This window comes from Rhinatrema bivittatum, chromosome 5, assembly GCF_901001135.1.
Source record: "Rhinatrema bivittatum chromosome 5, aRhiBiv1.1, whole genome shotgun sequence".
Lineage (NCBI taxonomy): Eukaryota > Metazoa > Chordata > Amphibia > Gymnophiona > Rhinatrematidae > Rhinatrema > Rhinatrema bivittatum.
In genome coordinates, this window is record NC_042619.1 from 100,928,685 (window position 1) to 100,953,167 (window position 24,483).

A 24,483-nucleotide genomic window follows, 5' to 3' on the forward strand; every position below is an offset into this window, starting at 1 on the left:
TGAATTGGATAAAGTTTCCTATCACAAGGATTCCCAAAACTGTTCCTAATTGGGTTTTCACAGGATATCCATAATCAGTATGCATGAGATAAATTTGCATATACTAGGTCTCCATTGTATTCAAATTTATCGCATGTAATTTTATTATATGTACCTTGAAAACCTTACTAACTGGGATCACCAAGACAGATTTTAGAAACCCTGATCTATAAATCTCTTAATGTAAGTGACCAAGTGTGTAACTTTGAACTGGTTGGGGCAATCTGTTCATTTCCTCATCTCCCAGAAATTGACACAAACCAATCAGAAATATATTGTTTATATATAGTACTTCTCTACTTTCACCCATTTGCAGTACTCTTAACCTTGTACTTACAGCTAATTGGAATGGAGACTTTAGACAGTGATCTGAAAAAAAAATTTAAAGACTTTTTTTACACCAATGGGCTCCTTTTACTAAAAACTCTGAGGGCCAAATACCAGCTTTTTAAAGGTTACCATCTTTGCAATATTTTCAAATTTGTCACTTTATCTCAAAAAGATTTTATCTTAAGGTTTTTGAATTCTTTGAACTTGCTATTCCATTGGCAAAGATACTGGGGGGATAGAAAGAAAAGCATAGTAGAGGGGTGGAGGCAGGCAAGAGAAGATGCTTTGTAGAAAGTGACCCTGTCAGCACCTAACAATGCCTATGTACATGTCAGTCTGGTTGTTCAGTGATAGTCTTAAGTTTGGAAAGTCTGTGACTCCTTTTATAAAACTTGGGCACCAGCCAAAATGTTTCAGAAGCCAGGGAATATTCCTCCTTTTTTATTTTGAATTTTTCTTTATTTTTTGAACTTTTATGTTCCTTTGCACCCCCTTCCCCAGCTTCTTTTCCTCCACTTCCCTTCCTTCATCATCATCTCTGTGGATGTGGTTGACATCCTCCAACAGTACTGAGAAGGAAAAGCTCTCTTAGAAAAAAACAGAGCATGTCTTCCTCCACAGATGCCTATTGTGCAAGTCTCCAGAGCCTTTTTCTACCACTTATACAAACATATGTTTTGCTCTTTCTCAGGCACTCATTGAAAAATGTTTGCATGTAGTTCTTTTTTTTTGGTGGTGGGGGAGAGACTTGCAAAAATAAAGGCAGAATGAAAGAATTTAAAACTGGCAAGAAGAAAAGAGTAGGTTAGGTGAGTTTAGGTTAAAATAGAGTTCAGCTTGGCTTCTATCCTCTTCACAATGATGGACCTCAAGAGATGTCTTCTATGTAGGGCGAGAATGTCTGTAACATCATCATGACTGATGTCTAAGGTGTTCAGGCACTGCTCATGATGTGACAAACTGCACTTCTTGTGCTTACTTGTTCCCCATGGCCAGAAGATACAGGAGCCATGTACTTTGGGATTTCTTGCAGTTACCTCGGGATTAAGAGTAAACCATCACCAGCTGAAGACCTGTACTTAAATAAAAAAAGGCAGAGATCTCATGCTTGGTGCCATGATTTGGCCCACACTCACTGCAGTCACTGTTCCCCTTCCAGTAAAGAGGTAAGTAAGTTGTTTTGTTCAGCACCAAAGGACACTGGTGCTGTGCCACAACACAGGATCAATGCAAAGAAACACAAAAAGGCCTCTGTGGCGCAGGATGCAGAAGAGCTGTCGGTCAAGTCTCTCTTTGGCACAGATATTCTATCGGTGCCATTGACTAGCAAATGCAGTAGAGTCTTAATGCCAAATTCATCTGGGCACCAAGATGAATTTATCAGCACAGAGCAATCAAAGCAGGCAAATTTGAATCAGATTTTTTACCTACAAAACAAGATTCCCTTAACTATGCCAATTCTTGTTCCAGAATCTGATGGCTCTTTTCCAGCAATTCTTCGACCAACGTATCTGGATTTTCAGAAGGCATTTGATAACATCCCTTATGAGAGACTCCTGAGAAAATGTAAAAAGTCATGGGATAGAAGGCAATGTGGACTATGAAGTAGTTAAAAGACAGGAAATAGAGAGGGACTAAATGGTCAGGTTTCTCAATGGAGACCTGGCTGAGAGGCTGAGCTTTTTACCTGATTCCTGCTTCTGCTAGGTTAAAAGTCTAAATTACCGTATTTTTCGCTCCATAAGACGCACTTTTTTTCCCCCAAAAGTGGGAGGAAAATGTATGTGCGTCTTATGGAGCGAATATAAAAAAAAACAAACAAACAAAAATCTAACAAACCCCCCCCCGACTCCCCCAAGACCTGCCGACTTAATTTCCTACAACCCCCCCACCCTCCTGACCCCCCCCCCACGACCTGCCGACTTAATTTCCTACAACCCCCCCCCCTCCTGACCCCCCCCCAGACCTGCCAAACATCCCTGGTGGTCCAGCGGGGGTCCAGGAGCGGTCCGGGAACGATCTCCTGGGCGTGGGCTGTCGGCTGCCAGTAAACAAAATGGCGCCGACGGCCCTTTGCCCTCACTATGTCACTAGGACCGACCGCTGCTATTGGTCGGTCTCAGTGACATAGTGAGGGCAAAGGGCCATCGGCGCCATTTTGATTACTGGCAGCCGACGGCCCACGCCCAGGAGATCGTTCCCGGACCGCTCCTGGACCACCAGGGATGTTTGGCAGGTCTTGGGGGGTCAGGAGGGTGGGGGGTTGTAGGAAATTAAGTCGGCAGGTCTTGGGGGAGTCAGGAGGGTGGGGGGTTGTAGGAAATTAAGTCGGCAGGTCTTGGGGGGTCAGGAGGGTGGGGGTTGTTAATTTAAAGGGTTGGGATGGGGGGTTTTTTTGGGGGGGAGGGGTTCCCAGAGAAAGAAAAGTTTTCTGATCTGGGGAGTGGACAGAAATGGCCCTCCCCAGACCCGAAAACAAAATGGGGAGAAAAAAAAAAGCTATGCACTCCCCTAATTTGCTCCATAAGACGCCCAGACGCAGAGCCGGTTTAGCACAATTTTTTTTTTTTATTATTTTCCCCATCTGAATCCTAGGTGCGTCTTATGGTCAGGTGCGTCTTATGGAGCGAAAAATACGATAATATGTTTGGTAATCTCAACTGTTTAGTTTCCTCCCTCCCTACCCCTCTATCCACCTACCCTTGAGTTTATTTTTCTAATATAGTCTTACCTGGACTCCTAGTTAAATTAGCTTCAATTACTTCATCTCCCATTACATAATAGTTCCTTACAGCATAGATAATAACTTAAAACTGTCATATTTCTTGTAAAATTGGTTTTCATATTCGCCCATCTCCCAGAGAGGTTGCAGTAACCCAGGAAAAAATGGTTTATAGTGGGCTCTGGTAGAACAAATCATGTGATAACAGATCCCCCACCTTCCCCAACTTTACAGCATCCTGTGCATCAACCCTCACTCTCACAGAGATGTCAGACATCCAGGATTCAAAAAGCCAGGAAATGATGAAATGCTAAGAGAGATTAAGAAAGCTAACCAATTTGGCAGTGCAGTAATATGGGAGATTTCAATTACCAGTAGAAATCACGTTGTATCAAAAAAGTTTTCTTTTATGTTGTTGGGGCTATAAACAATTAGTATTTTCATTATTATTGTAATATTTCATCACAAATTTATATGTAATTTTGGGACCCTCATAACACCCACGGTTTAACAAACATAGACTTGTGTTTTCACCGCTACGGGTCTTTTTAAATCATCAGTCCACTTAATATAGTTTTGCAATTTTTCCTTTGTGCTTTTAAACTTTTTCACAAAATGTCAAAGAACAGTACTTCCCTTGTTCTTGAATTGACCAAGTTCCAGAGTTAAGAGTCCGACGTGAACACGTTTCGCGAGCCGCTGCCTCAGGGATTTCTTGGGTTGACTCACTAAACGCAGCGCTCCTCAGGTAGACTCACTGGGCACTGCTAAGAAAGATCTCTGGATACTCATTTTATGGACATTTTCAATAAACTTTTCAATTCAAAGGAGGTCCATCGTATTAATTCAGACCTGCCACCTGCAGGAAAATGGTACAGATTCACCAACAGCACCATTTGTGCTATGTTTCTTTAGGCCTCTTTTGGTGCCAGCTGGGCTAGCAAAGGTTCCATAAATCTGTCCAGGCTAGTCCCATACACAGAACTGCAGAGTCTATCTATGCATTTGGCTGCCCATCGCAAAACAGGCAATGTCCAATTTTACTGATGTTAGAGTCCATTTTTGGCTGCTTGTCCTGTTAGCAAGAATCGGAATATTTGCTACAATGTTGGTTGCTAATAGGCCATACCCAGTGTTATTTTTTGCATTGCTTGATTTAAAATAAGAAAACTGCAAGTTTATATTATACTTCACTACGGTACTTTTCCCATTTAATGTTCTGGTTGGATTTCCTAGTATTGTCTATTTACACAATACTAGTAAAAAAGATTAATTACTGTTTTATTTTGGTGTGATGACTTTATCTGGTCTGTGGTGCCACAAGTGAGAGGTTGTTTGGGAAAGGCTCAGAACTGTGATATCGGGGTAACCGGGACCCTGTCTCATCCCCACTCAGGCTACGAACCCAAAGATAAATCATATTAGTAAATATAATTTCTCATGTGGTACTCCCCACCTCAAGCATAGGGTGAATCATAGTCTGGACCAAGGGGAGGAGCCCACAAGTGTTTTTCAAATATGCCAAACTTGCAGCCTCCTTCTACATTGGAAGAAATGGGTCCTATTTTAGACACTATAGCCGCCAAGTTAGACAATCAGTCTACTATTCTAGCTTATCAGTATAGAGATCAGATGATTCAAACTCAAATTCAATCTCATTCCCACAAATCAATTTTTTCCAAAGATAGGGCAGCTCCGGAAGATCTGCCTATTGTGATATCTGATTTACAGGAAGGCTCATAGTCATCTTATGCTGCTGCCTCATTCCATTCTTCCGATGTGAGATCCACAGGTCTTCCATCAGAGCTGTCACCTCAACACCCTAGGAGTACATCCCCTCCTGAGGACAAGTTATGCCCAGCTTTTGTACAAACAATTGCAGAAGAAATCCCCTTCAGTCTGCAAGAGGAGATAGACTTCAAAAAATATATATTTGGCTTGCAAAAATACATTCATGCTCCAAAACAAGTAGTAGTAGTAGTTCAAGCTACAGGCTTCTTCAAGAACTTAAACAAGAATGTGGCAAACAACATTATCTACCTTATGGGTATCAAGTACAGCCAGGACACCTCAAGGCCCAGTTTCCACATCAATCAGTAATAGTGGAATCAGCATTAAAAAAAAAAAAAAAAAGGCAAAACATTCCAAACCTCTTCTGGTAAAGATGCTAGAATGCTGGACAGTGCAGCCAAAAAACGTATTTCAAGCAACCATACTGAACTCCAGAATAGCTGCTCACCAGTTGCACATGATTAAGTGCATAATTCTTCCCTATAAAATCTGCAATCCTTAGACAAAATGAACCTTTTCATGTCAGTAGTTCAAAAAGCTGAAGAATGTGGTAAACACCTTAGGTCAGTCCATAATGCCTTTGACACTTCTTTGAGTACTTTGGAAGCTGCTAAAGGAGCCAAAACATTAGCTTGGCTATTCATTTAAGATTTCCGTGAGGATGTCCATGACAAGCTTGCAGTTGCTTCTTGCACAGGTGGCAAACTCTTTGGAGAAAAGGTAAAAGAAACAGATATCATTAAGGATTACTCTGCTTGCTTCTCATCCTCTCAGCAGCTATGACAGTCCTTTATTTCCAAGAAAGGTCAACATTTACCCTACAGAAAGCAATACTTCTATTCCAGGAGAAGATATTATCAGTATCCTTATCAGCAACGTAGGCTTCAGCAGCAGCATCAGAGCAGGCCACATACAGGGAAAGAACACAGCCTAAGCCTTTACAAGAAATGCAAGCCCAGGCTAATCCATATTTTTGACTGCAATCTCAAAAATGTTTCCCTACTAAACTTAGCCTCTCAGTGGCAGGGGAGGCTTCAGCATGGTCTTTAATAACAGACTTGTAGGTACTAAGGATCATAAATCAAGGATACCAATTATATTTTAAATCTGTTCCTCCAAACAATCCAGTGAGGTGCTCGTAGATATCAAATAGCTCAGACTTTTTCAACAAGATCTGTCATCCCTTCTAATGGCCAACACAGTAGAACCAGTCTCACTGCAAGAAAGGAGACTAGAATGAGGGAGAAAGGGGGTAGACTGAGGAGTAATCTTAGGCAGTATTTCCCTACATAAACTGTAATGGATGCATGGAACAGCCTTCCAGTAGAGATGGTGGAGACAAAGACAATATCTGAATTCAAGAAAGCATGGGACAAAGCACAGGAAATCTGAGGGAGTGGTATCGATTGTAGAGCTCAGCAGTTGTGTAGATGGGCATAAAGATAAGGCTGTATGCTCCTTTTCTGCTGTCATGTTTCTATAAATACATTTGAGGTACTGCAGTAGTAGGAATTTTTCTAATGTTATTGCATGAAAGCAGTAAGAAGCCAGGATCCCATTATTATTGCACTGCATCAAAAATATTAAAAGGGTTGATTTTTAAAATACTGTTTCCAAAAACACAACTTCCTATGGGTATAGATAAATATTAATTTACTGTAATATTCTGTAAAAATATCTATAGTAGTCTTCTTTGAAGGGAAGATAACCAGGCTGATGCTTACTTATGCTTTTATGAATAACACTGCAAATAGAAAGATCAGGTTAATGCTTTAAAGATATGAGGAATGTTTTCTTGGAATGATATGTTCAAAGATGGCTTCTTATCAAAATGATCAGAGTCTTGACCTATTATATAGTGATAATTTTAAAAATGGTTCTAATGAATTGATAAAATGTATGCTTTTACAGGTGTTGCTCCATTTGTTTATCTATGTGATGAACATCATAATTTAATGGCAATAAAATTCTGGATGGATCTTAACCTGCTTGCCATTGAAGATCTTATCAAGCCATGTGCGCTGATTGCTGCAATTAATCTTCAATGGAGACAAGAAAGTAACTCAGTAATTCCGACAGTGTTTGCCGGAGACTTTTCTATGATCTCTGCAAATCCAAAAGAAAGTCATCTTCAAGAAACATTTAATAGACTGAAAAATGGTATACAGGTAAAGTCAGCTTTTATTTTTAAGAATTTTGTGCTATACAGGGTAATCCTTTACAGTGAACTTTTGTGGTAAATTTTCAGTTCTCGTTCGGTCCATCTCCAGTGTAGATCCCCCATTTGTTTAGCTGTTCTTTTTTTCTTTTCTTTTTTTAATTTATACTTTATTAAATTTCTTAAAACATTTTTCAATGAAAAAGAAAATAGGAAAATTTGAGTTACATTACTATGCTTACAATTCTCCAGGCAAACTTTACAAATGAAAAATATCCACATGTAAACTCAACTATAGTCCACATTACTGGGAGGCTAAACATTAAGTAACAAAATAAGAAAATTTCAAATAAACATGAATTTACGGAGTTATATTACCTTTGACCAATACATTTTCCAATGAGAATCGTTATAAATCCCTCAATCTTCTTTATCTGAAAGAAACACTTCTAAATGTGCTGGTTCCAAGAAAACAAACTTATTTTTTCTAAATGTAATCAAGCATCTGCAAGGAAACTTCAGAAAGAATGTAGCTCCTATAGCTAACACTCTCTGTCTCAAGACAAAAAATTGCTTTCTTCTCAACTGGGTATTTTTTTAAACATCAGGAAACACCTGAATTAATTGACTACAAAATGTAAATCTTTTATTTCTTTCAAGACAAAAAAGAGCTGTAATTGCACCTGAAGGAGATATAGATGTTTTGTCAGATCACAGTCCTAATTTAACAGCTTTTCTAGAATCATCAGTAGATGATATTCAGTCTAGAGCAACTTTGATTGTTGTCTTTGTTTAGCTGTTCTGCACATAAGTACCTGGAACTGCTGAGGATACAATGGTTGGGAAGCTCTTTACACTTTAGAACTTAACCAATAGACATGCTGGTAGCTCATGTACATGCACTAATGCAATTCAGCATAGAGGCGATAAAGTACAGTTTGCCCCTTTAGTTGCATTTTTCCCACTTCCTGATATGGACTTTGGATTCAATGTCCCTGAATAATAGCAAGTATTTGGAATCAGAAATTCAACTTTATTACATTGTTCCCTTTGTGATAAATATGTATTTCCTAGCGTGTAGCAGATGGACTCAGGACCAATGGGTATAGTGTACTCCTGATAGCAGTTGGGAGATGGAGTCAGATTTCAATCTGATGTCAGCACTACATATACCCGTGCAGGAAGTGCAGCTCTTCAGTATTTCTCTGTCTGCTTAGCAGTTCGGGACACCACACACGCTTGCATAGCGTTAGAAAATCCAAACCAAAGAAGAGAGAAAATTTTACCTCTACAAGACGAGCCCCGCTCTCCTGCAGTGATACCTAAGGGTCCCTCCCCCAGTCGAGAATTCCTGAAGTGATTTCCGAGATCCCTCAGAGGTAAGCCTCTGTCCGGTAGCCAGTTCCCGGCATGGACTTAGCCCCCAGAGTGGTTGAGAGGCAGCTGGTGCAATACCGAGTGCGGCGGTGAAGGTATTTTCCCTCTCCCCCCGCAGCCGGAGACCGCCCGGCACGAGACCGGGAAGCGCCGAGACAAGGTAAGGTAGAAAACTTTCTTAAAGTCTCCGGTCTCCGAGGCTCGGCTGGCCGCACAGATCATCCTTCCGGCGTCTGTTAAATTGGGTTGAGCAGCCCCATCCGAGCTAGACCCCGATCCGGTGCGAGGGTCCTCCATCGTGGAGACCCTCCGGGGGGGGGTCGCCAACTTGCCTCCGTGGTTGTCGGTGCCATTTCCCCCCCTTGATCGCCGTATTGTCCGCACAACTGAGCCGTGCGCACAGCAGCGAGCCGGGCATACAAAAGACTTTTGTGCACAGCAGCGTGCACAATGGTGCTGGGCGCACAGATAGACCTGTGCACACAGCGGCGCGCGCATCTACGCTAATCGCACAAATAGCCTGCACGCACATCTTCCGCATCCTGCACGCACATCGTCGGTGCACACGGACGCACAACTAAGTCTCCCGGCGCATGCACCTACACGCACAGGCGAACTTTGAGCCACTCCACGCACACAAATCATGGCACCGCCGGCCAAGGGACAAGCCCTCTGCCCAGCCTGCCACCTGAGAGTTGCGCAAACCGAAGTGGCCTCTGCCCTGTGCCTGCAGTGTGAAGAGGCTCGGGAACTGAGGCAAGGCCCCCCTCAGCCAGTAGAGGAATCCGGCTCCACCAATGATAGTACCCCGGACCTCACTGTCTCCGGCTCTGTCCCTCCTCAGAAGTGTCCCTCGGGGAACGCCGCTGGATTCAATATAGATCCAGGGACCTTTTCCTGGGTGGAATTCTTCAAAGGGCTGCAAACCTTCGCCCAGGCGCAATCGGTAGCGCCTGTGACACAGCAACAGTCTCCACCGGAAGAGCAAAACCTTCCAGGCCCCTCGGGCAAACCCCCCCCCCCCCCCCCCCCGAGACGTGCCTCCTCCAGGCAAAAGCCTCCCCTTAGGGGACACAGACACCTCGGGGGAAGAGTCAGACTCCCTGGAGGAAGGGAAATCCTTCCAGGAATGGAACCATACCGAACCATGATGCACTGCTTCTCCAAAGACGAGTTACCAGATCTCATGTCTCTGAGCCTTAAGAAGCTGGCCATCCCAGGCGCAAGTACCGCAGAGGAACCAAAGATGAACCCAGTTTTGGTTGTGCTGCAGGCTGTATAACAACTGATTGATCTGGAATGGAATGCCCCAGAGGCCAGTTTCAAAGGAGGACAGGCTCTAGAAGCCCTATACCCCCTGGAACCTTCAGCCAAAGAAATCCTAGGGTTCCCCAAAGTGGACGCCAAGGTCTGCGTTATCTCAAAGCGCACTACCATCCCAGTTGAAGGAGGAGCTGCACTCAAGGATACCCAGGACAGATGTCAGGAATCCATCTTTAAACAGTCATTTGATGTTGTAGCCATGATCCTGCAGATCGCTTCCTGCTGCGCTGTGGTGATACGTGCCTGCTTGCTGCTCTCCAAGGACGCAACCACCTCCGCCGAAACAGAACCGGCAATATCTTTCCTCATGGATGCGACCTCTGATCTGGTGCGTACCTCAGCCAGGGGCGTCTCATCCATAGTGGCAGCCAGAAGGCAACTCTGGCTCCGAAATTGGTCAGCCGACGCGACCTCCAAGACGAAACTCACGAGAATGCCCTTTAAAGGATCCCTTCTATTCGGAAGCGAACTGGCGAAGTTAGCCGACAAATGGGGCGAATCCCCAGTACCGCGGTTACCGGAGGACAGGAACAAAAGAAACCAACGCCCCTCTCCCCGAAGATCTAAGGGCAGAGGAGCCCAGCGTTTTAGACCATACAAAAACACATACCAAGCACCTCGCCCCGCTGGCAGGGGCCAGTCCTTTCAGAACAGACACAACAAGAGGGGAGCTGGCTCGGGTTCAGGCCCCGGCCGCACTCCACAATGAAATTCAACAGACCCATCGACAGGAAGAAGCCATAGGGGGCAGGCTTACCCTCTTCTACCAAAGATGGGTCAAGAGAACGTTGGACAAGTGGGTCCTAACCATCATTCGAGAGGGATACTACCTGGACTTCCACAACATCCCTCCAGACAAATTTGTGAGATCACCGTTCCACCCCCCCTCCAAGAGGACCGCAGTGGAAACCACAGTGACAAAGCTACTCAGCCTAAAGGCGATAACCTTGGTGCCCACACATCAACAAAATACTGGTCACTATTCCATCTATTTTATTGTTCCCAAGAAGGAGGGAACGCTCCGGCCCATCCTGGACCTCAAAACCGTCAATCGCTACCTGAGGGTACCGCACTTCCACATGGAAATCTTACGCTCAGTCATAAGGGCAGTACAACCGGGAGAATTCCTGACTTCTCTGAATCTGTAGGAAGCTTATTTCCACATCCCGGTCCATCACGACCATCAGTGCTTTCTACACTTTGCGATACTGGACCATCATTACCAGTTCCGGGCGCTACCCTTCGGACTACCTACTGCCCCTCGGACATTCACCAAAATCATGGTTGTAGTACCGGCGACACTGAGGAAAGAAGGAATCCTCATACATCCATATCTTGACGATTAGCTGATCAGGGCAAAATCTCCAGAGGAAAGTTATCAGGCAACCACCAGAGTCAAGAATCTACTGCAGAATCTTGGGTGGGTCGTCAACACAACCAAGAGCTGCCTGCAGCCCTCCCAATCACTAGAGTACCTGGAAGTCCGGTTCGACACCAAACAAGACAAGGTCATTCTTCCCCTACAAGGAGAAGGAAATTGATGGACCAGTTGCGAAAACTGTTGAACTGTGCTCACCCCAAGGTATGTGACTACCTCCAAGTCCTCGGCCTCATGACATCGACCCTAGAAGTCGTCCCATGGGCAAGGGCCCACATGCGACCACTACAACGCTCCCTACTGTCGCGATGGAACCCGATGTCCCAGAATTACTCCATTTGCCTCCAGCTACCGGCAGAGGTGCGGACCTAGCTCCAATGGTGGCTACAAGAAGATCATCTGAGCAAGGGAATAAGACTATCCCCACCAATCTGGATCTTGCTCACCACGGATGCGAGCCTGCAAGGGTGGGGAGCCCACTGCTAGGAACTGACAGCCATGGGGCAATGGGACAAGGAAGAGTCAGGATGGAACATAAACCGACTGGAAGCCCAAGTAGTCAGACTAGCCTGCCTACGATTCAGTCATGTCAGACAACAACACGACAGTTGCCTACATCAACCGCCAGGGAGGAACCAGAAGCCAATGGGTGTCTCTGGAAATAGACCCCTAATGGCGTGGGCGGAAGCAAACCTACAAGGGATCTCAGCCGCCCACATCGCGGGAAAAGACAACGTCACTGCGGATTACCTCAGCAGAGAGAGTCTAGACCCAGGGGAATGGACGCTGTCGACCACAGCCTTCCAGTTGATAGTAAACCGCTGGGGAACCCCTGCCATGGATCTTCTGGCAACCCGGTCCAACGCCCAAGTTCTTCAGCCGCAGATGATATCCACAATCCCAGGGAATTGACGCCCTCGTCCAGACCTGGCCACAGGAAGACCTGCTGTACGCCTTTCCCCCATGGCCACTACTGGGCGGGATTATCCGCAAGAACACCACAGGGGGCTAGTACTTCTAGTGGCCTTGGACTGGCCAAGAAGGCCATGGTACGCAGACATGCGAAGACTTCTGGCGGGGAACCCTCTCTGTCTACCTCAACACAGGGACCTGCACCAGCAAGGACCGATCCTCTACGAAGACCCAACTCAATTCTCTCTTACGGTCTGGCCATTGAGAGGACTCACCTGAAGAAGAGCAGATACTCTGGGGCTGTGATTGACACCTTGCTCCAAGCACGCACGTTTTCCACGTCTCTAACTTACATACGAATATGGAGAGTATTCGAAGCCTGGTGTGAGGACTGCAACATCCTTCCGCGGACAGTCAAAATCCCCATGGTCCTGGAATTTCTGCAAGGCAGCTTGAAGAAGGGGTTGTCTCTCAACTCCATCAAGGTTCAGGTGGCCGCGCTGGCCTGCTTCAGAGCCAAAGTGGACGGCATCAGTCTATCATCCCATCCAGATGTTTCCCGCTTCCTGAGAGGGGTCAAGCAAATCCGACCACCACTAAAGTGGCCGGTGCCCCTATGGAACTTCAATCTAGTATTAGACCTCCTAGCAGGAGCTTCCTTCAGACCTACACACGGTCTGTCACTACATCTCCTGACCTTGAAGACTGCATTCCTAGTAGCAATATGTTCAGCCTGTTGCATCTCCGAGCTTCAAGCACTATCCTGTAGGGAACCATTCCTTAGATTCACACCGGGATCCATACAGCTTCGCACTGTTCCCTCCTTCCTTCCGAAGGTGGTTTCTTATTTCCATCTAAACCAAACCATCTCGCTGCCATCGCCAGACAAGCATAAGGACTCGGAAGACTCACGTCATCTTCACCATCTTAATGTCGACAGACTCCTAGTCCGATACCTGGAAAGATCGGAATCCATACGAAAGACGGACCACCTATTCGCCCTTCACAGCAGAAAGAAACAAGGGGAAGCGGCCTCGTGAGCACCCATTGCCCGCTGGATCAAAGAAGTAATCAAGGCGGCCTCTTCAAGTCAAGGCCCATTCCACAAGGGCCCAGGCAGTGTCCTGGGCAGAAACCAGGATGCTGTCACCCACCGAGATCTGTCGGGCAGCAACGTGGTCCTCCATTCACACCTTCTCGAGAATCTATTGCCTGGATGTTCAGGCCCAGGAGGACACAGCATTTGCAAGGGCAGTACTAAGTGGGCCACGGGCAGCCTCCCACCCGGTTCGGGCGTAGGTTTTATACATCCCATTGGTCCTGCGTCCATCTGCTACAAACTAGGAAATGGAGAAATTACTTACCTGATAATTTCGTTTTCCTTAGTGTAGACAAATGGACTCAGCATCCCACCCATGGATGCCCCAAAATCCGGAAACCTCAGGTGACAATCCCCGAGAGCAAGACGAGCATGGTAAGCCAGACTTTACCCCTAGTTTACGACACCCATAGTTGCGGGGTGTCTGCATTTTTCGGTTGAGTGCACTGGCGGTCTCCAGTTGGAAATCAGTTTAACCAGTCCAAGTTAATCAAGTTAGCCAAGTTAATCAAGTTATTAAAACACACATATATCCACAATTGCTTTTTGAGGAGAATACTGAAGAGCTGTACTTCCTGCACGGGTATATGTAGGCTGACGTCAGATTGAAATCTGACTCAGTCTCCCAACTGCTATCAGGAGTACACTATACCCATTGGTCCTGAGTCCTTCTGTCTACACTAAGGAAAACGAAATTATCAGGTAAGTAATTTCTCCAGTCTATCTCAGTGTATTCCAACCAGTGTGCCTTAAGACCTGATCAGGTGTGCTACAGAAAAGTCACCACTGTTTGATGCTGGGATCCAGACCAGCACCTTGCAGCAACAAGAAGCACCAGCCCAAAGGATATTTCAGTCCATGGACCACATCAAGGAACTGGTGAAGACATTCTTTACCTCTTTAGCGGCCAGTGATAAGGACACCCTTTAGCCTTTTCTTTTTTTTTAATTTTTAATTTTGCATTTTCAGATATATCACAATATCACAATAAAGGAAAATAAGAGATCATACATCATTTCTATTTTCAGAACTTTACAGGAAACAAAACTGCTATATTCACAAGTCAAGATCTCTAATTAAAGGAAAATTGGGAGCCAAGAACTATTACAGGAAAATAGGAGCTCATTTACAATACAATTACAAGTATTGCCACGCATAAGACAGTACCAACATTATTCCCACCCGTTATACTCCGCATGGCTTCCCATCCAGAAATCCCCTTAATTGTTCTGGTTCAAGAAAAACATTTTCCATTATTATATTTTATCAAACATCTGCAAGGATATCTGAGTATCATACTAGCCCCTCTTTCCATAACTTCTGTTCTCATCAGAATAAATTTTTTCCTACATTCTTGTGTAGTACGTACAATGTCTGGATAAATCCAGACCTGTTGGCCATGGAAACAGGCATTCAATCTATTTCTGAAAAAATTTCTTAATACTAAGTTTCTATCATATTCCAGTGCAAATGATATTAACAACGTTCCTCTTGTGGTAATCTGATCTTGAACTGATAACTCCAGTAACTCAGTTATATTCATTGTAGATTGTTCTTGAACTCCTGGGCTCTTTTGTAGTCCAGTTTTTCTTGATGTAAAAAAGGCTTTTGTTATTACAGGAAAAATCTCTTGTGGCATTTTAAGACACTCCTTCATATAATTCTTAAACATATCTATCGGTGATACTTTTTTTAACTCAGGAAAATTCACCACCCGTAGATTTAACATACGTAAAGAATTTTCAATATTCTCAAATTTTTGCTCAGTCACAATATTTGACTTAATCAAGTTTGTCTGAATCTGATCCATCGATACTATCTTCTTTTGTACGTTCTCTAAATTTTCTTGTTGTTTCATCACAGTTTTTTCCATTTTTAACCCTCTTTTATTTGTTTCCACACACACACACCCGAGTCAAAGTTGTTATCGCAGCTTCAATAGACACTAAAGCTGACCAAAGAGTGTCTAGTGTCACAATCGAGGGTTTATTCAATGAGAAAGTTTTACCTGAAATTAATCCTTCCACCATTTGGGGCAGATCAGGTCCTTCGGTGTTTGTTGCCGGTGGAGCCATTGGGGTTCTAGGTGTCGATGTGATTCCTCTCACCAGGACATTCACATCCCCCTCGTCTACTCCTTCCTCGCACGCCTCATCCAGACCAGAAGTCGCCAACTCCCTCTCACCCACACTCGGGGATTGCGGTAGATCTTCAGTTCCAACCTCCGTCTGAATCCGCGGTGAGGAGGGAGTGTCCGGAGCCCCCGGGCTCAACGAAATCATTTCGGCCATTGAGGGAGAGCCGAGCTCCTGGCCCTCACTCATCGCGGCCCTCGTTTCCGGCGTCTTCAAGTTGGAATCGAAAAAGCTCTCGATTCTGCTTTGCTGGGTGTCCTCAAGTTTCAGAGGTAAAATGTTCTTCAATTTAGCTTTACGCTTTGTATGCGGCATCCTGCAAAGCAAATAGTTTAAGGCAATATTAAAGGAAATTGCAAAGAAACGCTGAGAGAGCTCCTCCTGTGTGTCTTATGTGTCGGCCATCTTGGCTCCCCCCTTCAGCCTTTTCTGACCAAGATGACAGATTTGTTCCATCAAGGAGAAGTCCCTCTTGCTTCCACACTGCGGGAACGGTCAGAAATCCCAGCAGAGGAATCTAGCCTACCTCCATTGAGCAGGCCATCCCTCTGAGCGCCCAGTCAACATTCAGATGATGATGTACAGGGCATGGCCAGCTGGGACCTTCCACAGGAACTGTCCCCTCCAAGACTTCTCCCTTCTCCTGCACTTGTATATAGAGAGAGCTGCTCCATTATGATGGATTCATGAATGTGTCTGCCCCCTTTCCCTCTTTGCTATAAAATTTGAAAGAGACTAGTGGGGCTTTCAGTCCTCTCCATGTTTGGAGTGCCTGCTTTTGGAGGTTGGTGTGCCACACAAAGGTTTTGTTAATGTAGATATGCCTTGGCCTTGAAAAGGTTGAGAAGCACTGGACTACCTGACTGATCTTAGCCAACATTTTCCTCCGCTGTTTGGACTGGGACAATGATTCATTCCATCTGCACAGTTCTGTGTTCTGATTGAAGGTCCAGTTTCTTCCACCTAGATACCCTGAGTACAAGAAGAGATTACAGTTGAGAAAATAGGCAGCCAGGATCTTGAACCTTTATCCAACAAACTTAAAATGAATGCTTTGGGACACAGTTACAATTGGAATAGATGTTAAGGCATTTCCTCTCTAGAGGTATCCTCTGGCATAATTCTTAGAAAGGATAGTGATCATAGGGATGTTGCCATTTGTTCCTAAACCAGAGCATGCCTGCATTAGTATTTTAAAACACCATGGTATCAATCGTACCTCAGAAATTTTCATCTTTTTTTCCCCCCGATAGTTTCCTCATGCTCTTTTGGGCCTCCAGCTTAATAGGAACCAGGGCTGGGGTTCCTTAAACCATGAGCTTCCATTTGCAACTACCTGGTGATTTTTCCTTTTATTTTATATCCTCTATACCTGCTTCCAGTGTGCCTTATCTGGTTATTGCGGCAACAATCCTATACTAGAGGCCATTTACCAGGGCTGCTCCTGAAACCCTGCAATTGTGGGCACTGAATCTGGCCATTAAGTGTCACCCAGGAGCAGTGATCACGATTACCTTCCCACAGGGGCTGTGCATACTTTCCTCTGCAGTATCTCCAGCCAAACCAGAAGTAGAAAAATTAACACAGGGAGCAAACCTAGGACTTTTTGCATGGTAGCTTTTTGTCATTTTTGTTCTCTGTGTACATTTGCAGTTAAATTATATTGTACTCTGTTTGGTGTGTGGTGATTTTTGTTTAGGGTGTCCTGAAATCCAAGGGAATAGCTCACAATGAGTGGGCAAAATACTGATGTCCACAGACTAGGGTAGAGATATCTGATGATTTCATGGTAGCAAAGCAGTACAACAAGACAGCTGCTAAATGGGAGGGTGCATAGGGAGAAGCATAACACGTAGAAAAGAAAATAATTATGCCTTTGGTAAGATCTCAACTGGAATATTATGACCAGTTCTGGAGCCTGTGCATCCAGAAGGATATAGACAGAGTGGAGGCAGTTCAGAGAAGGGCAACCAAAATGGTGTGGAGGCTTTGCACCAAAAATCCCTGCAGACAACATTTAAGGATCTAAATATGTATACCCTTGAGGAGAGGCAAGACAGGAAAATATGGTAGAGCTGTTTAAATACTTGAAAGGTATTAATACTTCATAAGAATTAAATTTGTTTCAATGGATGGAAAATTATAAAGGAAGGTGTCATGAGGCTCCAAGAGAAGTAGAACAGTGAATCCCTAACTTTTATCCAATATGACCCTATTTTAACATTTGAATTCACATGACCTCAGACAAGGGCTAAACAAAATAACTGATTTCCACTTTTCTTCTCCTGCATCAATCAACTGACCTCCATTCTCTCTCCCTCCCTCTTCTCCAACTGATGTGTGCACTCCCCTCTATAGACTGGACCTTCCCCACCCAGCTTATCTAAAGCAGAAAATAACAGCTACAGGCGAGGCAGTGAGGCCAGAACAGTAGCAGTTTTAGCAACAGTAGAAGTCTGCATATGCTCACAGGCCCAAATCCTCCTCACAGATCTACACTTTAACAGGAAACCTGTACAGAAAGAGGGATTGGCATTTGAGTGTGATCCAGCTCACAGGTTCCTTGCTGACTGTGTGCAGACTGCAGAAGTCTAGAAGAAGGTGGGAAATGTCCGTATGGGGAGTTGCCCTGTTCCTCGTGACTCCATCCACTGATTTTATGACCCACAGTTTTGGAACTGCTGGAGTAGACGGAGGAGCAATTTTAGGAAATATTTTTCTTGAAAAGGGTGATAGAGGCTAAAACAGTAATGGAATTCAAGAATGCATGGAATAAGGACAGAGGATCCTTCTTGCAAAAAAGTGAAGTGTGATAATGCGACCTAGCAGTCCTTGTTTAAAGTGTTTTACTTGAGCAATTCAATAAGCACTGGGGCTCCAGAATGAATGGCAAAGTGAGTAACATGAAATATTAGAAGTCCTAGCAGAAATGCAAGTAACCATGGTCTTTTTCTGCTATCATTTATCTAATGTAATATGTGGAATATAAATTTGTATAAAAATGGGTCTGTCTAGAAGGCTGCAAGTACAGTAATAGCCAGTAGTCCTTGTTGAAATTCAGGTGCTTACATAGCCAGGTCTGTTTGGCAGGCTAGATGTTCCTTGTATTGATTGTGTCGATGCAGTAGGTCACTGTCTAGAAAGGCCACAGAGTCTTAGGAGGCCAGATATTTGAGCATCAGCTACACTAGTACTGTTAGCTATTTAGATTATTGCAAAGCTTTGTGGTTACACATGGAAAGGGATATTGTGTGCGCATCTACCTAAGAAGGTGGAGTTCAAAGGAGGAAGACTACAAAAACTGTCTTGGATAAGGAATAAGATCCTACAAGTGGACAAGCTTTGACTAGCAGCTGGGATATATCCTTAGCAGTGTGAACAGGAATAATTGAGCAACCTCAATGAGTCACTTGGTCTTTCTGCTGTCATTTACTAGGTATTATTATATGTGCCTCTTACCGACAGCAATGAATACACTTTACCTTCTGTTGTCATCTAAGGTCCAGTACAGCATGTGCTAATGTAAGGCTTTTGTAATCAAGACCTGGCAATACTTTGTATTATATTGTTATTATTCTCTAACAATTCAATAGGGCTACCTAAAAACTCATTGAGGGCCCTACAGATTATTCAAATTTCAGCAGCCATGCTGCTTACCTGCTCTTTTAGATACAAACATATTTCTCCCATACTGTATTCATTGCATTGGCTCCCAGTTAAATAGAGAATTCAATTTAAAATTTTGAAAATGGTATTCAAGGCTATAAGCAATGATGCCTCTATCAGCATTAGCACCATGTCGACCAACAAGAAATCTCAGATCAGCAGACCAGTGCTTCCTTGACATACCAAACCTTTATCAGGTAAGATCAGCAGAATCAAGGAAAAGACTCATTTACGTGATGAGACCAACATAGTGGAACCAGCTTCCAAGCATACTTTGGAAGGCAATATGCATTAAAACCGTCAAAAAATCATTGAAGACGTTTCTATTTATGAAAGCGTTTGATCTATCTTCCAGGTAATACTCAAAACGGACAGATATCACGATTGTACTGACATGCACACTAATTACATTGATGCGATATTATGCTCTGCTTACTGTGTTTTAGTCATTTATGGTTGTTTGGTCATTTTATTATGAATGTTTTTATGTAAGCTGCATAGAACCATGGATATAGTGGCATATACAATAAAAAATAAATGGGATAAGCACAGAGGGTCTCTACTGAATGGAAATGAAGAAACAGGGTAACCTGTGGTAACTTAAGGTTTTTTTTAAAATGACTTATTTCTACAATTATCAATTTAACAGCTTCAAGACAATTATCATGAGAGGAATATAAATAGGAGAAGGAAACAAATTTAGACTAGAATCAACCATAAAGCAATAAATATAATTTCATGCCATATAAAGTCCAAAATTATGGTAACTTTTGGTGTAACATTTCTGCATGGAGGTAACATGCATGGAGCAGCAGTTGCTGGACAAACTGGATAGACCATTTTGGTCTTTATCCGCCATCATTTACTATATATTGATACAAATGTATATTTAGAACACGAAAACAAATAGTCCCTTCTACTCCATCTTAGATACTCTTGTGTTTGTCCTATGCTTCCATGAATTCTGACATTGTCCCCATCACCACCACTTTCACTGTTCCATGTATCCACCACCCTCTTCATAAAGAAATATTTCCTTAAATTACTCCTGAGTTTGCCCCCTTTCACCTCATCCCGTGACCCCCTTGTTCTAGAACCTCTTTTTCATTAAGATGCCTGCCACCTGGCATTTATTCCTTGGAAATATTTAAATGTCTCTTGTAATATCTCCCCTTTCCCTCCTTTCCTACAGGGTTTATAAGATTAGATCTTTGTCTGTCCTCATATGCTTTACGATGAAAACTGCTGACCGTTTTAATAGCTGTTCTCTGGGCTAACTCAAGTTGGTTTATATCTTTTTGATGGTGCCATCTACAGAATTGTGCACAATACTCCAAATGAGGTCTCACCAGAGATTTATGCAGAGAAAACATCCTCTCCTTTTTGCTGTTGGCTATTCCTTTTCCTATGCCCCAAAGCCTCTGGCTTTTGCTGGCCTTATGTACCTGTTGGGCTACCTTAAAGATTATCAGGTGCAATCAGCCCCAGATCCCTCTCTTGCTTCGTGCACAGAACATCATCATCTCCTACAGTGCAGGATAAATCTTATCCGGTTGACTTGCATAGACAGGTATTTTTGAATATTGTGGTTTAATATGTTTATAGATTATAGTTTTAAAGTGCTGATCCCTGTCTTCATTGTTCACTGGACTAATAGTTTCTTTGTTTCTCTAGTTGTTTGACATTAACTACTTTTGAGGGCTAGTGTTCTAATCATTCTTTTCAGTTTTTACACTGTAGTTGACTATGAACACAATATATTTAGAGGCAATTTAGAATTTACAAGTAGTAAACTGAGTTAATTAACATTTGAATTAATGCTATATGATAGTAACAGATTGGTTTACTGTTCAACTGCTTGTTCAGAATGCATGCTTAGAGTACAGTTCAATAATTATTGCAACAAATTGCAAGATTTAAAGACCTTGAAAAAACTACTTAACATGTAATGGATTTGTTTGCATATTTGTAAGTGATGCAGTGATCTTGTAATCTTATCTCTCCATTTTATAGAACGTTAACAGCTTTTGCAGTGATGCTCAGTGGAAACTGACAAGCTTGTGTCACACAAATGGTCTAAGTGTCTTAAAGTCTCCTACATGCTACAATTCAGATCCACATACTCCCACCTGGAAGTTAGGACGTGTTGAAGGAAATAAATGTTGGGTAAGTTTTATTTTTTTGTTTTATTTGCTTTTCATTTTACATTCTCTGTATGCAAACATTAAATATCGTGAAGTTACTAAGCCATCCTACATTTGGAAGGAGGTCTTGGACAATCTGCTTTCTTGGCTTTTACACCGTTATCTGAAGAAGACATTTGAGGTCTCAAAAGCGTATGTATTACATCTTTTTTGTTGCTCCTCTAAAATAATCACTGCTTACAAAGATTGTTTATCTCAGATAGATGTTTATGGCAGTGGTGCTGAAGCGGGTAATGAAACTATTCACACCGTACCTCATGCCCCCCAGTCTTAGTGCCTAGTTACCTTTGTATTTTCACACAAACATACAGAGCATTGGGGCAATTTTCAATAGGCCTTCTAACTGTAGGTAAATGTTCACTTGTAGTGAATTAGCTGGCATAAATTACACTCCTACAAAGGGTGCGCATGCTTTACAACTGCTATATGTATGGGTGGCTGAGCAGGGATAAAATGGCACACGTACATTACTCTGTGCTTCAACGGCAAGAGGAAATGTGGAAAAAAGGATTTGCATTCACAAAAAAGCAGGGAGTAGCTTGCTTGTTACGGCGGTTACTACCCCAAACCAAACAAGTCTGATACTTCATTTTCAATGCATATCCATATCCAGTGTAGATCTCTGCTTCAACGGCAGGAGGGAATGAAGAAAAGATGATTTTATATTCAGACAACAACCAACAAGGACTGAATTACATAGTCTGGGTAAACAAATAAGCATGAGTGTAGCTTGCTTGTTATGGCGGTTACTACCCCGAATCAATTAAGCTTGATACTTCACTTTCAATACATATCCAGAGTAGCTCTCTGCTTCAACGGCAGGGGGGAACGAAGAAAAATGGATGTCCCTGTACGTACCACGATCAGTCCAGACTGCTGGGTTATGCCTCCCTTCCAGCAGATGGAGTCAAAGAAAAGCTGAAAAGCACCCATCATATAACCTGGTGTGCCACCTGCGATCCCCCAGTATTTCTCTGTCTCCAGCAGATTGAGAGGCATAACCTGCGGTCCTGGTTCTGTCTAAATTTCCTGGGATTTGTTCCCGACAGGTTTGATTTCTCACTAACAAGCAACCTTCGACTAAATCAATTTAAAGTTTAGTTCCTATAAAAAAAAAAAATAATAATAGTAAGACCTTTGACAGTGAAGAAGCAGCTAACTACTGGCAGGCAAGGCAGGGCATTGCCCTACAGCCATTTTCTCGGAGACTTAATTCACTGACCCGGTGAGCTGAGGGGGAAAACTTACCGGTGGGCCGGTCACTCTCCCCCTCCTCGGACAGATCAGGGATGTCTCAATTCCTCTGTTTTGCCTTAATTAGCCTGGCTGTCCACTGAAGGCTGAGTTACAAAAAAAAAAAAAAAGTCAAGAAAGGAGGAGTTTGTTTTTATCCGCGGCCAATTCCTTCTTCAGTCGTCACCTGCCCAGATTCTCCCGGGCCTCTGGAGGGGGTGGAGACTTCACCTGGCTGCTTTGCTCGATCTTCGATGCCGCATGGAATAGTGTGTGCTGCTTGTGGAGAGCCGGGGAACCCGGCTCTCCCGCGAAGGCCTCTGCTCCCGGTGTATCCCCGGGGGCGAGGGGCCTTCGCGGCGCTCAAAGGCGGCACGGGGGGGGGCGGCCATATAGGGTTCGCGCGGCTCGCGCGGTCGGCAGTCAGCTGTGAGGCAGAGACCTGGCTCGCTCCCAATCAGCACGGGAGCGGCAGCCATCTTGCCTCCAGCAGAAGGAGATGCGGATTTGTCTGAGGAGGGAGATGATCTCCCTCCTCTACCCCTGCCAGCCCTCAGCCCACAACGACCACGCGGCTTGCATGCTGACTCGACTCCTCCTCCGCCTATACCCCCGGGGGGGCCCTTAAAGCAGCAGCATCCTCATGGGGGGTGGGGGGTGGGGTGGATTATATAAATTCAATGTGAACAACTTCGTTGCAAACCTTTGATGTATAACCTACAGCAGATAACGGTTTTGTTTTCATATCCGGGCTGTTTCTTAAGCATGTTGTTCTCCTGATTATATGGTCCGGTCTGTAGGTTGCTTTATGTTGTTGTTTCAATAAAAATCTTTAAATTAAAAAAAAAAAAAAAAGCAGCAGCATCCTTTTTCTTCTCAATTTGTATTACTTTTACATAAGGCATACATGGAAGCCGAGTCTCCTACCCATGCTAAACATTTTAGGGCTTCCAAGGACCAGGGGAGACCTGAATCTTGCACTGCTCGGCCGGATCTGGGGGATGGGCTGTCGGTCCCTCTTATTACAGCGGATCCGGAGATTCAGGATCCCTCCACCCAGGCTGGGGGTGATGAGGTAGAAAGTGCCACCCCGGTGGAGGGGGATGATCCACAGGTGGCTCCGTTTGTTCTGCAGAGAGGAACTGGATCCTCTAATCTCCCATGTACTTCAGGAGCTGGAGATTCCCATCCCACAAGAGGTGCCGGATACTTCTCCAGGGGATTCAGTTTTGGCGGGACTTCGGGCTCCACCCCAAACTTTTCCTTTCCATCCGAAGCTTTTCCAGCTCGTGATCCATGAACGGGAGACCCATGAGGCCTCCTTGAGAGTTAGCAGGGCCATGGAAAAGCTTTACCCGCTTCCCAATGAATCGCTCGACCTACTTAAGGTTCCCAAGGCAGATTCGGCGGTCACGGCCATAGCAAAGCATACTACTATCCCTGTGACAGGAGGCACAGCACTCAAGGACCTCCAGGATACGAAGCTGGAAGTGTTGCTTAAGCGGATTTTTTAAGTGTCCGCCTTGGGGGTGCGGGCCTCAGTATGTAGCAGCCTTATGCAAAGGGCTACTCTCTGTTGGGTTCAACAGATGCTCACGGCCCAGGACCTTCCTCCGGGGGAAGTCAAGCAGGCGAACCGAATGGAATCGGCGGTAGCCTGTACGGCTGATGCCTTGTATGATCTCCTGCGTACTTCGGCACGCACTATGTCTTCGGCGGTGTCTGCCAGGCGACTTCTATGGCTCCGTAACTGGTCGGAGGATGCCTCTTCCAAGTCTCAGCTGGGTTCCTTTCCTTTTAGGGGAAAATTGTTATTTGGAGACAAGCTCGAGCAACTTATAAAGGCCTTGGGAGACAACAAGGTTTACAAGCTACTGGAAGACAAACCCAAGTCGGCCCACTCACCCGGTGCCTACAGGGGCCGTTTTCGGGGACAGCACCGTTTCCGGTCAGGTCTTCTTATAATCCTAGACAATCGGCTACCCGAGCACATCATGGGTGTATTCCTTTCGTGGCAGACGACCTCAGCGTACTGAAGCCACCCATACCTTTGCCCACAACAACAAATCTCCCCAATGAAGGGGCACTGGCCCATTCCTCAGTTCCAAGGATCGGG

General features: G+C 44.3%; 1 protein-coding gene across 1 annotated transcript in view; it reads left to right on the top strand.

The window, feature by feature from the left end:
- Positions 1–24,483, top strand: part of BRCA2 (BRCA2 DNA repair associated) — a 217,973-nt gene that overhangs the window by 191,309 nt on the left and 2,181 nt on the right. The window contains 2 exon segments of the mRNA XM_029603169.1: positions 6,794–7,050; positions 20,944–21,096. Of these exon segments, the coding sequence (XP_029459029.1) occupies positions 6,794–7,050; positions 20,944–21,096 (410 nt within the window).